The sequence below is a fragment of the Poecilia mexicana genome, unplaced genomic scaffold (genome assembly GCF_051168715.1).
Source record: "Poecilia mexicana isolate PSO_F unplaced genomic scaffold, ASM5116871v1 scaffold_2, whole genome shotgun sequence".
Taxonomy (NCBI): Eukaryota; Metazoa; Chordata; class Actinopteri; order Cyprinodontiformes; family Poeciliidae; genus Poecilia; species Poecilia mexicana.
Window position 1 is genome coordinate 10,695,916 of NW_028263371.1, and position 16,906 is coordinate 10,712,821.

The 16,906-nt window shown below is 38.4% G+C and overlaps 1 protein-coding gene across 1 annotated transcript in view; it reads left to right on the forward strand.

Annotated features, from left to right (window-relative positions):
- Window positions 1–16,906, forward strand: part of itprid2 (ITPR interacting domain containing 2) — a 45,653-nt gene that overhangs the window by 3,673 nt on the left and 25,074 nt on the right. Inside the window, exons 2-6 of the mRNA XM_014968051.2 lie at window positions 7,833–7,950; window positions 9,666–9,812; window positions 10,884–10,926; window positions 12,192–12,241; window positions 12,615–12,665. Of these exons, the coding sequence (XP_014823537.2) occupies window positions 7,884–7,950; window positions 9,666–9,812; window positions 10,884–10,926; window positions 12,192–12,241; window positions 12,615–12,665 (358 nt within the window). The 5' untranslated portion in view covers window positions 7,833–7,883. The remainder of the gene's footprint in view (window positions 1–7,832; window positions 7,951–9,665; window positions 9,813–10,883; window positions 10,927–12,191; window positions 12,242–12,614; window positions 12,666–16,906) is intronic.

The window sequence follows — 16,906 nt, forward strand, 5'->3', positions numbered from 1 at the left end:
GTGGATGTGATGAATTGACTGTCAAAATAGATCCATTTTTCTTTCGCTGATTATTGGGCCTCTTCTGAGTGTGTTTGGATTTTGTCTGCTGATTTTCAAAGCTGGATTTAAAATTCCTGCCTATTAGTTTTGGGAACTTTTTTTTTTAGGCAATAGAGCATAAACAGACCAGAACAAGAAAACTGGTGTTTGTAATTATAGTGGATATGTTTACAAGACAAGATGATTAAATTTCAGCCAACTTGTGTTGAAAGGAGAAACTTGTTTTGTACAATTAAAAAGGAAAATTAAAAGTCACGACTAACCTGAGTTAGAAAATGTTTTCTGTAGTTTCCTCTGAAATGTTGCTAATGTCTGCTTGATGGTGAAAAAAGATGAAAAAGACATACCTTTTGTTTTTATGTGACATGTTGAGGGACATAAATGTAGCTGACGGAGTGAAACGACGATTTTATTCACATTCAAACTTTACGTCAAAATGAAATTTGTTGGAATAGGAAAAAATAGGAAAAATATACAAAAAAATAAAAGAAATAAAAAAAAAAGAACCCAATATCTATATTCCCAAATGGGAAAATAAATATTTAAACTATAATGAATTTTAGAAATAGATTAAAGTAAAATAATTTAGCGGAATGTCTTTTTTATTTATTTATTTTTTTTATTTTTTTTTAGCATGAATAAATCCAACCGTAAATGTTTTCAATCAGCTGATTTGTAAGAAACAGTCATTTTGTTTAATGAGGAAACGATTTTTCCAAAGCAGTTGTACTGGCAGTGAAAAATCAACATAGTCATTGGAATAGTAAATATTTGCTTTGAATCAGACCCCGAAAGTTGATCTTTACTGCTCGCTTACCTGATCAAGACGGTAAATGCAACCGTGCGTGAGGTTCATCTGTTTTCCCCATCGACTAAATAAATAAATAATCTTACATCTAGAGCGTTTCTCGGGTTGGAGAACCTAACTGGTTTGTCACCATCAGATTTTTATTTGTCTTTGCAGATAAGATAGAAGAGTTAAGCAGTTACACATTTTGAGTTTTTTTTTATTACGCTACACAGTACGTCTATAACACTGAGTGACGATGATCTTAAGAATGAAATGGAAAAACCTGGGTTAACAGTCATGTCTAGTATGAATTTTTATTGTTAAGCAGTTGCATTTGAACTTCTGTTGTTAATAATTTCAGTCACTTCACATCCACATAAATATCACCATGAGTTCTTAATGGAAGCTGAGTCTTTGTGCGTCCGCCGGTCCTCTGCTGCAACGCTGAGCTGGACTCCATTGATGGTATAAGGTTTGGGCAGAGCCGAACTCTTGAGCCTGGCTTCTGTCAGAGACGACGGGCTGACTTAACGTCTCGGCTGGCTATTCGTGCCATTAATGGGGCCATCTTCTTCTCACAGTGACACCCGGTTTACAGTGAACTAAAACAGAGAATGGCCAGAAAATCCTCACATTTCAAATGGTTTATTGAACAAGCGTGTAACACAGATTTAGAGTTACTTAAGAACAGTCTCATATTTTCATGAGTAACATCTACATTTATGACCATTTATTATCTCTCTTTTTATTAATAACACCGTTATGTAAGATATTTGCTTAAGCTGTAGTAATGTTCATAAACCAGTCATCATTCTCATCTGTGTCAAAATATCAATCCTCTGACTGATTTCTATGGGATGATAGAAACTATCAATGTAAGTTTTTCTTGTTGAACAAATATTAAAATTGATCTGTATTGTTATTCAACTGCTCCAACGATTAATTTGGCATAATAAAAATAAACTAGTATAATGACAAAGATGAACAATACTCAAATTGACTGAAAAGGGAAGTTTGACAATCGAGTTGGAGTATAAATGAGAGAAAATTGATTAAATGCTGAAATTTGTCTTATTTAATTATCACATACACAGAAGTATGATTGCAGTAGCATTTAGTTTGTAGTATGAATGACTGCAAACTAAACATGAATCAGATTTTTTTTTTTTTAAATCAGATTTGAGCATCAAGACCTGCTTTGTGTAATGAGCTATCTGAGATCAGTTCTGGAAAGTTCATATAACCTTTTAGAAATGTTTTTTTTTGTTTTTTTTGTTTTTGATTTAACAGGAATTATTTTTTTTATAAATTTGAAAATTATATATATATATATATATAAAAAAACATCTTTCGTTCTTGGATATTTATATATTGATGTTTCCTTTTGTGTTTTGTATGCAACACCGTAAAAATTACAGGGTAGGCAGTGAATGCAGATAAAAAGGGAGGCAGGTGACTGCCAAAGAGATGACCATCAGTTTCAAGTGGCACCAAATCAGTCTGATCTTCCGGTGATGCAGAGCAAAAATGCGGGTTTTAGTTGCCGTCCGGCTAGAAATCTACCAAAGCCATTTTCAGAGAGCTTAGTGTCCATCCAGCTATATTTGCTCAATTTGTATAATTAGCACAAGCAGGAGGGATCAGTATTGATTCAAGATGTCACAGATTTGCTACTAAGCATTTGAAATGGGTGTCAATGTTCAAATTTACAGCCATAATGATATGTTGTTAGTTGTTGTTTGCTAAAAGGAAACCTTGATTGTTTTAATTTGTTGTTTGGTTAATTATTTTTACACAGAATAGTCATTTATCTTTACAAAAGAGGAAATAAAGTTATTATTTTGGAACGGTCAAGTTGAAGTCCAGACCTGAGTCCAATGAAAATACTATAGGAGGGCCTAATTACGCAGTTCATGCGAATTTCCCGGAAGCCGAATCGTTTGGATGAGCTGAAATTCTCAGAAGCTGCAGGACTAGTCAACACTGTGGGAGCATTTGGGTGTGGATTTTTGGTGCAGGAAATTTACACCAGTAAATGAGTGCTTATTCTAATCTCAGACAAGAATTAAACTAAATCCTTTAAGTTGTTAATTTTTATTTTTTATTTTTTCTTCAGTTTTTTAAAAACTGGAAAAAAAAAACAAAAACAACAGCTAATGTGTTTTTTTTGGCTGTACTTGAAACTTTTGTAAAAATGTCTAGGCAAATTGTTTGGTACTTTGCCAAGCAATTTCAAATATGTTTTAGTGGCAAGGCGGCTGCACAGAATGTCTTTTAAAGTTGCAGTCTAGTTCCTGGATTCTCTGTTTGTGTGTGCAAGACAACAAAAAATGGGCTGCATAAAAACATTTTTGGCCAAAAGTAGACAATTGTAAACTTTTGATATTTAAATACATTTTCTTGAGTTATTCATTGATTACAGGTCCAGCAGACTTTCAGTGTTACTCAGCAAAATGGTAAATTAACTTAGCTAATCTCTTAATTTTAGGTTATGTTTAAATATAATAAAATATGAGGAAGGGGACTGCTCTCCATTTCACCACTATGTCTTTTAGTTGTCATGCCGAACACCTCGTTGTTTTAATAGATTTTTTTTTTAGTGTTCCTGTGCTTTACTTCTTTGTGATCTTGAAGTCAAATTGAGTTTAGTTTAGTTCTTTAGTGTGAAAGTTGCTGCTGCAGCTGATGATGTGGAGGTAAACAGCCATGAAACTATTATTAAACCTGATGCATCAGATTTCATCATGCAGCCTTTCAGACTGTTGTTGTTTTCCTCCTATCTAGTTTGTTTTGCATTTTCAGCAGAGCTCTAAAAATAAATGCATCCCTCTCTTATATCCCTCACCATCTCTCTCTCTCTCTCTCTTTCTCGGACAGGAAGTTATCCTGTTCTTCTCTCTAAACACACACTTCCTGTTTCACACGTTCTCATTCAGATTTGGCTGCACCCTCCTCTGGCTCTATCCATCTTCATCTCCTTTCTCTTCTTCCATTCTTTCACTCCATCACATTTCCCTTCACCTTCCACGGTTAATGACACGGGCTGATTGAGTTCCTGCCTTATGTCCGGTGGGTTACATGAGCACATTGGCAGAACATTCACGCATAATTTCCTTTTTTCTTTTCTGTGCTGCGACAAGGAAGAGCTGCAGAGCATTGGCAATGTCTGAGCCTGTAAAATACAAAATTTATTGCATTTTGAACAAATGTCATCCTTATGAAGTAGGAACTATTCTGTCCTATGAGTTTTAAAACAGTAGTTGTTGCCTATCATCAAACAGGGTTTAGTTACAAAATGAAAACCTAGAATTAGCCTCATGTTCCAGTTTACGCAAGCAAAACATTTTGTTTCAAGCAAAATATATTGCTTGTAATTTCCAGAAATTATCATTCATAAAACCTTATTGTGTAGTAAGATGAGCCTTGAGGCTCCAGCTTATGTCCTTTTTCTTTTCTCTTGTGGTTCATTTTAGAGAGAAACTGAATTCATATGAGTTGCAGCAATATTTAATTTCCCTTTGGGATCAATAAAGTGTTTTTGAATTTGAATTCAGATTTTTACGTCTGGATGTTCATAAACATACCCACGCATTGTGTCTACAGACAGAAATGAGCCTAAGCTAAATCCTTTTTGCAAAAACTGTGTAAGTTGGAAATGGAACTATTGGAATGGAAATATTAGACATCTTTGGCACAAAGATGTCAAATATCTTATACTAATATACTGAATATAGTATGCAATTAAAAAAGAAGCACATTAATTATCATTCCATCCTTTGTGATTTTTCTCATGTCCCTCGTAGGGGACATTGCAGTTTTCATTACGGTTTATGAATGAGCCTTGTGGAAAATCTTCTTGAAACTGGATTTATGTTTTGACCTAAACCATCCTGCTGTAGCTCTGGATGGACTTTTTATGGTTGTTGTATTACTGGAAGAGAGCTTCTACCCCATACTCAGTTATTTCAACTTTATCTGTCCTTCCATCGACTCTGACCAACTTCTCTGTTCTTGGTCAAGATAAAACATGGCGACAGCATGATACTGCAACCACCATGTTTACAGGGTGATCTGCAAGCACGCTTTGCAGCCCATTGAAGCAATTGGCTGCAAGAACTAAACTAAACTCAACTGTTATTCTCTCTAAATTGTCCTGAGGTGTTTGTGTGCAGGGTTGTTTGTCCTGCATGTTTCTATATTGGACTGGTGGCCTGTGCAGAGTGTGCCCCACCTCTCACCCAATGAGAGCTGGGCATTGGCTCCCTGCACCCTGCAAGGCAGGTATAGCTGATGATGGCTTAATAGGTCCTAGTTTCGCTTTAGCCTGCTTTTGGTAAGACAGTGTGTGTGTGAAGTTGACAAATGATATGCAAATCAAGGAAGTTCCATCATTTTTTTTCTTTTATGTAAACTCTTCTTTTGATGCTGCGTCCTTTGGCGATGTCAGTCACAACATCCTCATAGTTTAAGAGCCCTGACATTGTGCCAAGTTTTTAACTGTTGGTTATTGTGCTTATTCCTTTCAAAAGGTGATTTTCCCATCTGTCTGCGTGGCTTTACTTCCTCCAAAGCGCTCCTGAGCTGTAGGTATACTGTCAGATTTCTTGTGAGCTGCTGCCTGTAAAACAAAGTTTCTAATGAATTACTTCTCGACTGGAAGTAAGAAGTAATTTGACACATTTGTCACTTTTCAGTTTCAGTGGAATACTGGAGTTGTTTTCCCACATGGTGCTGATACAAAGCACAGCTTCTTCTAACCTAATGAGTCTCAGTTCTTGATTTTAAAAACGTTCGCTTCAGTCTGAAGTTTGTGTCAGTGTTGCTAGGAAAGACTTTTTTATTTGCTCCTTCATTATATTGACCTATTATTGTTCCTCAGCTTATTCTGTTTCATGGAAGTTGTGTTGCAAATAATTATTTATCTCATAAAACTCATTAGCATCAGCTGTTAATGAGTTGTTCATTTTTTTTTCATTCTTTCTGGCCTCTAGCTTTGGTAGTTATTGTTCACAACACATTTTCCACAAATTGTCATTCACAAACATCAGAGGTGTTGTGTTTTACTGTCTGAGTTTAAGTAAGTAACTCATGACTTAAAAACACTTTGTTAAATATCTGAAATTGTATCACAATTGTAGTTTTTTCTGTTTAACTTTTGCAGAGATTTCCAAAGCTCATCTGAGTGTAAATTTGCATGTCCTTTAATGGCAGCCTAACCATATTTTTTGGCATAAGAAGTAACTGTTATCTGTAAATCAACATAAGATAAAAGTCCTGCTTTTCCTTCAAGGTGGGAGGTAGCGGACCAAGCAGGCAAAAAGTTGTACATAAACACAGATCGGCTGTCGGCTGATATGTGTTTATGTAGTTTGCTACAGAGGATTCAACACAAGACTTTTTTTTTGCTGGGTGTATTTTAAGCTACTTTATTTCCTCATGTCACCTCATCTGGCAGTGCTTGATGAGCAACAAATTCTGTTTTCTAAATAAAGTAGAGTTATAACATTTAGGTAGAATTAATGAGAGCCGTTTGCATTATCTGCTTGTTTTATTTATGTGACTGTGTTGGGATTTGATTGCCAACTATTTCTATTGCTTTTTATTTGTAAGACATGGATGCAACTGGAAGCTATAGGGAGACTTTGCATCCTCATTTGGTTTCAAAATCCCAACCACAAAGATCCCCGGACCTCTCCGAGATCTTCTCTGTTTTACTGCCAATGTAGCATCAGCTAGCAAAATTAATCACATGCTATATTTATCCAGATGTTGTATTTTTAAACGAGGTTATATAATCCTATGGGAAACGTGTCTGGTGGCCTTAAAGCGAAATGCTTGTCTCAGTTTGTCCTGCTCGATGCCCGTGGAGTTGCCCAATGCTCTCGGTTTTCAGATGTGGATGTTCTGTACAGGAAGGCCTGAGTGTCTCGCTGTTGCCGCTGTGTGTGGTTGTGTCTGTAATCTCAACCGATCTCCTGGTGGGTCATTAATAATAAGACACCTCTCAACCACATCTCCCCACAAAGCATCTGTATTTTTCTCCCTCCTGCCTCGCTCATTTTGCTGACTTGCAGTAATTTGATACTTGTGATGTAAAAAAAAATGTTTGACAGTGAGTTTTTTTCAGATTTAGATTTTTCTTTTATTCATTTCAGCTACATAGAGCTTAAAAATGGATCATTGTGTGTGAATTTGTGTTTAAAAATTTTAATACAGGCTGTTGAATATAATGGTTTCTAAAAATGAATTGATCAGAGTTGAGTCTGATTTCAGATCTTGTTTCTTTTTGTAAATCTTTGTTTTGCCAGTTCTGAGTTTAGCGCAGAGGTGACGTCACACTGTGTGAAAGTCTCTGTAAAACAGTTTTCTCTCATCTTAAACAAAGACAAAAATAACATAGAGTGCACATTTTGAGATGTTTTTATCCATTTATATTTGCAATTAACACATGTGGCACGTTTTGCATGTATCACCACGAACCTTAGTCTCTATATGTATTCACTGGAAAATGTTGACCTTTAACGCCGAAATGACAGAAATGCTGGTTACATTTCCAAATCAACAGCATTCCTTAACCGACAGATGAAAGCTCAAAACAATAAAGCGGAGCATCTTAAGATGTTTAGCCTCCCTCTTATCTGCTTAAGGCAGCGTGAAGCCAGAGTAAAGAGCCAACATGTAGAAAATACAGTTTCCTTTTAACTTCTTACAGCTTTGTGGTTCTCCTGAAATTATTTCAACAGCTTATTGATTACTTAATTCCTACTTGATAACATCTGAGAGATGAAGACAGTAAGGGTGTTGTTGTCAGCATGACCTGTTAATTGTTGGTTCACTGATCAGAAAAGATTGTATTTTCAGAAATTACATATTCTGGTCCAGTCAAGCTGGGAACTGCCCGATTCTGGTCAGCAGTTGATTTCTTGGTGCTTCTCTTATAATTTCAGTTTTGTTTTCTTCCTCTAGTTAAATAACCAGCAAGTACTTTTCTTTTCCGCAGCCATGACACCTGTTGCAGATGTTGCTGCAGAGTCATCAGTCCTCTGACTGAATGACAAAAACAACACACACCAAAATGGACGTCGGCGTTCTTGACAGACAACCCGCCGCTGCTCCAGGTACGTCTATCCGCTTTGCCAAACTTAAACTGCTGAAATAAGTTAACGGTAGGGCTGTTGTAAACGAATATTTTAGTAATCGAGTAATCTATCGATTATTCTTACGATTAATCGAGTAATCGGATAAAAAAAAATTATAAAATGAAATATTGGTAAATCTGGCATAATACCGGTGTTACTATCAGATATCAATATCAGTCCAATTGTTCATATTTGAGCATCCCTAACAGTTGCTTTTTTGTAGTTTAGAAAACTAACCTGTAACAATAATAGCTCACTTTCTAAGTTAACCAGAAGAAAAGTTATAGAAAAATCTGAAATTCTATTGAATTTAATAACAAAGAGGCAGGCTCACAAATATGCTTATAAAAAATGTCTACAATCCAGCTTTTAGTTTATGTATTCATCTTCAGTGAGTTTAATAGATTAATTAAACTCACCTTGCCACCTAACCTGTCACGCTTTGGGTTTGCAAATACGGGAAATGCCGCCTGGAGTGGGAGGAGAGGGTGAATGAACGAACGTAAGATGGGGTGGAGGGGAGGAAATAGACCAGCGGACTGACGAACCGTTAGACCGGGGGACGAACACGGGGGGAAGCAATACGGGATATTTACGACACCTTCACTGGTCACACTCAGAAACTCATCTACCAGCCATGTACGATGCGCTCCGCCACCGTTTCTTCAGACCGGGATATGAAATTTATTGTGCGGTTCGTCGGTAAAGCTACATTTACACGGTAAGCATCAGCTACTCAGCCGCCCGCCCTGTTCAGGGTAACCGCTCACCTCAGCGCTCTTCCCGCCGTTCGCTTTCAACCAGCAGCCCCGGAGGAGAAATGCTGCCGTACTCCAGGCATCCCCCAGTCATTTTAAGGATGCTTATTGGTTCCCCAAAAACGATAAAAAGTCGGGCATTATCATCAATCAATAAAATCCCCACGGGCCAGTCTTGAAGATTGGACTTTATGCCGCTGAGACTTAGCTTTTGTCAACAACTCAGAGGCGGAAGTGAGAGCTCCGCGCAACGCAAATGAAGTCCCGGCCGGAACACGGTGCGCTCACTAATAAAACATAAATTAACAAAGCTTCGAGGCAGGTAAATTTTCCTCGAGGAATTTTAGTAATCGAGGTACTCGAATCATTCGAGGAATCGTTTCAGCCCTAGTTAACGGAGAGCTGGAAAGTACTTGAAGTACTTGACTATATATTTAACAGATGTGCAGGTTAACAAAAATCTTCACATTTAATGTTGTTCGGCACATACTAGATCAGGGGTGGGTAATCCTGGTCCTCGAGGGCCGGTGTCCTGCAACCCTTCAATGTCTCCCTGGTCCAACACACTTGAATCCAACAGCTGAATCACCTCCTCGGTGCAGTCAAGTTCTCCAGAGTCCTGCTAACGACCTCATTATTTGACTCAGGTGTGCTAAGTAGAGACACATCTAAAAGTTGCAGGAGTCCGGCCCTCAAGGCCTTGAGTTGCCCACCCCTGTACTAGATGGATGCCTGAGCACTTTGTCATATCTCGGTTGTTTATTTTCAACCTGATTGGCAGTAACGACACCAGTTAAAAAGCTATTGTCACTTATCCAAACTCAGAGGCTCTGCAAGTTTAAACTCACTCCGTTTTCGGTTGACTAGCTGCCAAACCTGACAGACAACATCGTGGCATTTAGACAGACTCTTCTCTTTTCTTTGATCGATCCTCAGATCCCACTGCGGGGCCCGCCACAATCGCCAATGAGCGCCGCCAAGCCTGGGCCAGAAGCAGGGACTCCTTTGGGCAAGGGTCAAAACCAGACCGCTCTGATGCCCAGCAGATCCAAAGTAATGGGACTGGACAGACCCAAGAACCAGGTTAGACTGAGCTCAAGTGTCAGCAGCGCTAAGATGTGTAACAATCATATGTTTGCAGAAGAAATATTGAACCACTTCCAATTTAAATGTTAGCAAAAGAGTTATCCTCATAAAAGCCAAAATAAATTGTTCTAAACTGTAGGTGTATTGTGCTGGAAATAATCATATCTTTAAATGCATGAAGTTTCTGCTGTATTGATTCACAGTGAATTGAAGTGAATGGGAAAACTTTAACTCATCCAGCAGTAAGATAAGAAAGTCGATTGCTGAAAAATCTTATTGGAACTAAATAGTTTTTAGCACAAGCATAATGTTGCAAAAGTTTTTTTAAATACTGAGTTGTTGTTTTTTTTATTAAATTTGAGCCACATGTGAGGTGCAAAGAGTCACCTTTTCTTGGCACCCCAAACATTTCCTTTAAAACCTAGTAAAATATACATTTTCATTATTTCCTTGCTTAAACCCATCAGCCTGCTAATATTTAACAGTAATCTGTGACGTCCTTTTTATCTGATGTGTGAAGATGACACCGTCCGGTGTGTAGTGCTTACTTTTGAAATATGGAGAAGGTTGTAAGAGAATAAACGGTTAAAGTAAATGTGTATTGATGTTTAAAAATCAGGAAGTCTCACCTAAACGGTAAACGGGCAAAAACAACAAATGTTAAAGCTGCTTTAGAGAAAAGATCAATATCTTGAGGTCACTAACCCTGAAACCTGCTGGCTATTGTCTGCTGATGTAACCTCCTGCCAGTAACTCTAATGCTCGCGGCTTGAATGTCGGACCTTCCTAAGGTATGTTACATGTTTGCAGTAATATTATTGCCAAATCACATAGACAAAAAGTGTAGGAAATTGTTTTTCTCAGTGCAAATAGCTAAACAGAAAAATGTGTGTGAATTATGCTGTGTGTAATGCAGAAATTACAACCTGTGACCACTGATCATTTACGATTTCAGGACTAAAACATTGCATACTGGAATTGGAGTATTATATTGATAGAGGGTTGTAATCCCTGCAAAACATCTGCTGGATTATTGCTCCAGCGTGCTAACATGTGTCTTTCTGCCAGGACAAGTTCCTAGCAAGATTGCAAACTGGCTGATTGACTGCAGGTAAAGTATTCATTCACTTAGAAGTGTTTTTTTTTTTAATTGTTCTGGTTTAGGTTGTTTATGAAGTGTCACACACTTTTTACTTTACAAAGTTACAAAAATTGCAAGACGTTTATCGTAGAAGTTGGTAAATAATTTGGAGACGACTTGCATGAATGCTGTGTGAAAACTGCTCAATTACTGAATCAAAATTATTTGTACTGGACGACCTTTCACATCCCAACTAACTGGTTGAGTGGCATTTCTCCTAAGTGTTTTTTGTTATTCATTAGACTATTTATTTTTTCTCATGGTGTCTAGAAACCCCTGTGCGGTTTATTAGCTGCTGACGTTGGATTGACATAAAGCCAACGCCTAGGCATACAACACGCAGAACCTCAGGAAAAAAAAAAAACGCACGCAAGGACGAGACCAACGCCCAGAGATAAAGCACATGATCTTTAGGGAAGAGCTATGAGGCAGAGGGAGAAAGGAAGAACTCGACAGAAGACGGAAAGAGAGGCAGAAAAAGAAAGGGAGAGTAAACAGAGGAGGGGTTCCTCCTGCTGAGTCAACATTGTTATCATGCGCTCACACGGTTTCAGCCACTGCCACTCAGAGCCCTCCACAGCGCTCCAACAGACATGACACAACATCCCTGCCTGCAGCACAGTCGAGTTACTGTGGCATTGGCTGTAGGAGCCCAAAGCTGACATGGCTGAACATGGAGAGTGGGACAAATTTCCATATTCTGCAGCTGTGCGTTGTTACACAAGTTACACAACCCTTGGCGTGTGTGTGTGTGTGTTTAATGGTGACATAAAGTTTGCCCCATTGATAAGAGGTGCAGTTCGTGCAACAGCTCAGTGCTCTCAACAACCAGCTGCTTGAAGTAACTAAATCTGTTAACTAGTTAAGCTGGGTGAACTAGTTTTGCTGGCAGATGACCAAAAATGCAGTCTTTAGATATGTCACATTTAAATTTAACCCAAGTCTTGGATATTTTTTCTCATCCTGACAGACAGCAGAGGTTATTTATGGCAGACAATAAAACTTGATTGCCTGGACACAGTTTGACAAACGCTTTACATGGATTAGACATAGCATGACAGGCGCTAAGCGCAGTGAGACTGCCTGGCATCCACTGATCATGGCATCACAGCTCTTTTGCCAAGTAGCTTTTTATCCTGTATCCTGAGTATTAATGATCTCTGAAATTGTTCTGTTTAAAGTCCAGGTTTTAATTTAGATTTATACTTAACTCTGTCCTTTTTTTTAATGTCCAGAACTCCTCTTGGAGCCTCTCTGGATGAACAAAGTTCTTCTCCCAGCAAAGGTAATCCATGTTTTCTCTTTTGGTTCATTATATCATAATGATATAATGAACCAACACCTTTCTGACAAAGTTTAACTCTTTCAACATTTAATCATGTAAAAACAACTGATAATCACAACTTCTTCCTGCTCTAAAATCTGGTTATTCTCACCACTGATTACTTTAGTAATACACTGACTTCTCATAACTACCCAAGCAACCCCTGTAGCAGAAAAGAAAAGTAGATGGCCCCTTTAAGTCGAGTGCTTGAATAGCAATGAAGCTGTTCCATAACTTCTGTATTTATTCTGTGTGTGTGTGTGTGTGTGTGTGTGTGTGTGTGTGTGTGTGTGTGTGTGTGTGTGTGTGTGCGTGTGCGTGTGTGTGAGAACAGGAGTGAAGATCGGCTGCAGCTTTGAAGACGACCTTTCGTTGGGAGCTGAAGGTCAGTTCAGAGGAAAACTAACAATGCAAATCAGATTAGAAATGTCTGCATATTGTTAACAGTTTCCTCCAATTCTGTATTTAAAAATATAATTTTAAAAATCAATTCTTATACCAAATGGCAGGGGTAGCTGTTTTATCACTGCTTAAAATCATAATCGCTGTTTCATAATCTGCAGTGAGAGTTAAATGCTTGCCTCACTTTGTTTGGTTGTCTGACGTTTTGTTCAGTTTTCAGATAAAAAAATAAAATAAAACTACTTCAGATGTTTCCCAAGAACTTTTGGATTTCATTAGCATTGTCCCTCAGGACTGCAGTGGGTTCAAGAAGTCAAACAATATCATTCCAGATGTAACTTAAAACATAGTCGTAAACTGTTGTTTAAATAATTAGAAAACCGAGTTAGAACAATTGTAAACATTTAGTTGTTTCAGAGCTTTGTGAGTATTTTCATTGGCTTCTTGGGCCGTCCTTCTTTTAATAAATGCAAATTTCCACTTTATTAGTTGCGGCGTGTAAATATTGTGGCAAAAACAATTACACACTCAACTTTACACACGTCAGTCGTTGGTGTGTGAAGGTGTTTAAATGAGGGTCAGATCTCTTCCAAACAAAACGGCATCAGCAGAACAAACAGAACATGTGGGACTGCACTCAATTCCTCAGTCCTGTTTCTTCATGAAGGAAAAGTCAACAGTGGTTAGAAGTGTGGAAAGACGCCACATGCATGGCTGGCCGTCCTCTGAAAGTGTGTATACCTTCGTCATTCTTGTAATCTGCTGTGAATACATTTGGTGAGGCTAAGAAGAGCAAAAGCACAATGAGCTGTAATGACCCGGCTTTGATGCTGCGTGTGGGTTTGTTGGCCACCTAGGAGATTCTGGCCCTGAAAGATGGCTAATTACTGGCTGGTTTGAGTTTATGTAGATTTAATCTGAAACATCCCGTAAAGAAACAAGAGATCTGAGAACTCATTTTTATTGTTCAACAACTATTTATCTGGTCTCATATGAGTTAAAAATGACCAATTTAATCTATTTTAGAGCGATAAATGCAGCCTCAGCGTGTTTAGGTGTTGTTGACTGTATTAAATTCAGAATCTGTGGAAATGCTTTAATAGTGTTTTATTTAGTGGTATTTGTGTGATCTTTATATACAATCCTCTCCAAAGCTTTTCTATATTAGGACTTTTACAGATTAGAGATGGGTCAGTAAGTGATTGGTGGTAAAGATGAACCAATCAGATTGTTTTTTTTTTTTGTTTTTTTTAATGTTTTTTTTGTGGATTTCAAATTCAGCTTTTCTAAGTTTTGAGCTGCTGGTTCTGATTTGTTTGAAACTTTGACATGTCAGAATGTAAGCATATAAGCTTTATTACTTGTGGGTTCTTGCCATGACCCATCATTAATTATGTGTGTAACAGAGGTGATGTTACACTGTGTGAGAGAGAACAAAAACAAAGACAAAATGATTGTGGAGTTGATGTTTTTAATAGTCTTTGATTTATGTGGCTGGCTGCTTTATTACATAGACAAAAAAAGGCAGTCTCTGTGTGTATCGCAGAAAGACTGGAGACCCTGAACTTAACTTCTTGCTTTCTGCAAGAAGCCCTGCTCTCTCTCGCTCTCTTGCAGCCCAAATCGCCAAAGAAAAGTCTTCATATGTCAAATTATTTCCCTAAGTTGCATTTTATTTTTAATGCTTTTTCAGTGGTTTTGTTTTAAATTGAATGTCAAACAGAAGTGAAGTGCGACGAAAAGATTTAAACCATGTAGGAAAACAAAAATAAATGGAGATTTTGGGCTTTTGCTCAACAGTAATGTGATCCTCAAAAGTAGCTAAATTTGAAGTTTGCCCTTTTTTTGTTCTTTAACTCTGTGAAACCATCTAGTGTTATTCTTACTGTGACCATGCATGTCTTTGCGTGGTGCATTTACTGATCTGACGGGAAAAAGATCAAAGTGTGAGGTTTCCAACTAACCAAACTCTGACTACTGGTATTTTGTGCAACTGTAGATGTTTTAAAACAGCTAAAATTGTCAGTCTTGTAAGCGAGAGAAAAGTCTAGGAGTCAACTTTTAGAAAACTGACCAGCAGAATGCAGAAATAGATGCTGGAGGGGAAAGCACGGATTTACTCCATCTTCCAAATGTCTACTCTAGTCACTCTACGATCTCATTAAAAAGACTTCAGAGCATCACAGTGTTATGATCTGTGTTTTTAAAGAGCTTTTCTTTTTTTTATCTATAAAAAAACACAAAAAATAGAATACTGGTAACCGACCTGTGCTTTCTATAGACTTTGAACACATTCCTTGGGTTTTATTTATTTTCTGTCCAGGCCTTGTTTGTCCTTGAAGGACAAATTAAGGGATGGCAGAGCTACACGTGATTTACAACATTTTACTAGTATCTAAAGGCCATGTCTTTGAGAACATAAAAAAATACCAAGTTAAGAACTGATTGGTAACCTTGTAGATGCATCATGCACATGTTGATGGTCTAATGCCAATTTTTCAGTTCATTGTTCTTTGAAAATGACCTCATTGGTGCTAAAGTACAATTTTATATCCAATTGCGACACTAGCAAAAAATAAAATAAAATAAAGTGCCTCGAGATTTAATATGAAATTGTCTCTTTGCCAAGTGATCTGTTAGGTGCAGTGGCGGAGCCAGACTTTTAAAGTTGGGGGGGCCAAGGGGGGGCCAGGACTACCTCTGGGGGGGCAAAAGGCAAAATTTATGTGCGCACATCTCTCTCTCTCTCTCTTTATTTATATATATATATAAAATTCCCCTCTCACCCTCTGTGGGTGGTCTCTTTCATCCTCTGAGGTCGGGTCCTCTACCAGAGGCCTGGGAGCTTGAGGGTTCTGCGCAGTATCTTGGCTGTGCCTAGAACTGCACATTTCTGGACTGAGATGTCTGATGTTGTTCCTGGGATCTGTTTGAGCCACTGCTCCAGTTTGGGGGTGACTGCCCCGAGGGCCCCTATGACCACAGGCACCACTGTGGTCTTCACCTTCCAGGCCTTCTCCAGTTCCTCTCTGAGGCCCTGGTATTTCTCCAGTTTCTCATGCTCCTTTTTCCTGATGTTGTGGTCACTTGGTATTGCTACATCCACCACAACGGCTTTCCTCTGCTCTTTATCCACCACCACAATGTCCGGTTGGTTCGCCATTACCATCTTGTCTGTCTGGATCTGGAAGTCCCACAGGATCTTAGCTCGGTCATTCTCCACCACCTTTGGGGGTGTTCCCCACTTTGACCTCGGGGCTTCCAGTCCATATTCGGCACAGATGTTCCTGTACACTATGCCCGCCACTTGGTTATGTCGTTCCATGTACGCTTTCCCTGCCAGCATCTTGCACCCTGCTGTTATGTGCTGGACTGTCTCAGAGGCCTCCTTGCACAACATACAACACAATATATATATATATATATATATATATATATATATATATATATATATATATATATATATATATATATATATATATATATACACTTTACACAAAGAGTTCATCACAGAGGCAACTAAAATCAATCAATAAAAAAAAAAGAATCCTTTCTGAATATCATCTCATGGACACTGAACTAAATGTGTCTTTCAGACCGAGAGCTGACAGCGTGTTGAAGAGTGATGGTCAGGACACCTTGGTTAGGAATCTCATTGCAAACCTCTAGTTGAAATGGCGCCTTTAACTCCAGTCTCCAGTACAGAACAGAGAAAACTAAAGACAATGCAACGTTGTTTTAATCCATTTATAGTCTAAACAGAGGAGCCAGCAGTTTATTTTGAGGAACTAAATAAAGGTGCAGAAGTTAATTAGATCCATGCGCAGTCCGCTGCACAACCAATGCGGACGCGGCTCCGCCGCTCCGAAGAATTAAACTTAACTCGCCCTGCAGTTTTAACAAATGGAGTTGAAGATGTTACCCTCCCGCACCCAGAAGGAGAGCGATGCTCAGAAGGAGCGCGGCAGACGTAACATCTGTCCGTTTTGGAGAAGCGAAACCATGCAAAAAATAAAAATAAAAAATCCTGGTAAAAACGCCCGAACCCTGCACATGGTTAAAAGGGGGAAAAAAAAGGAAAAAAAAATCTCGCAGAGTTCAATTGTTCGGTTTAGTTCATACAGATCTAACTGTCGATGAACCAGCGCAGATTTCTCTGCAGATGCAACCAGGAAGAATTTGTGAAGCTGTGCGTTCAGACCGCAGCGGGTGAATTAATGGTAA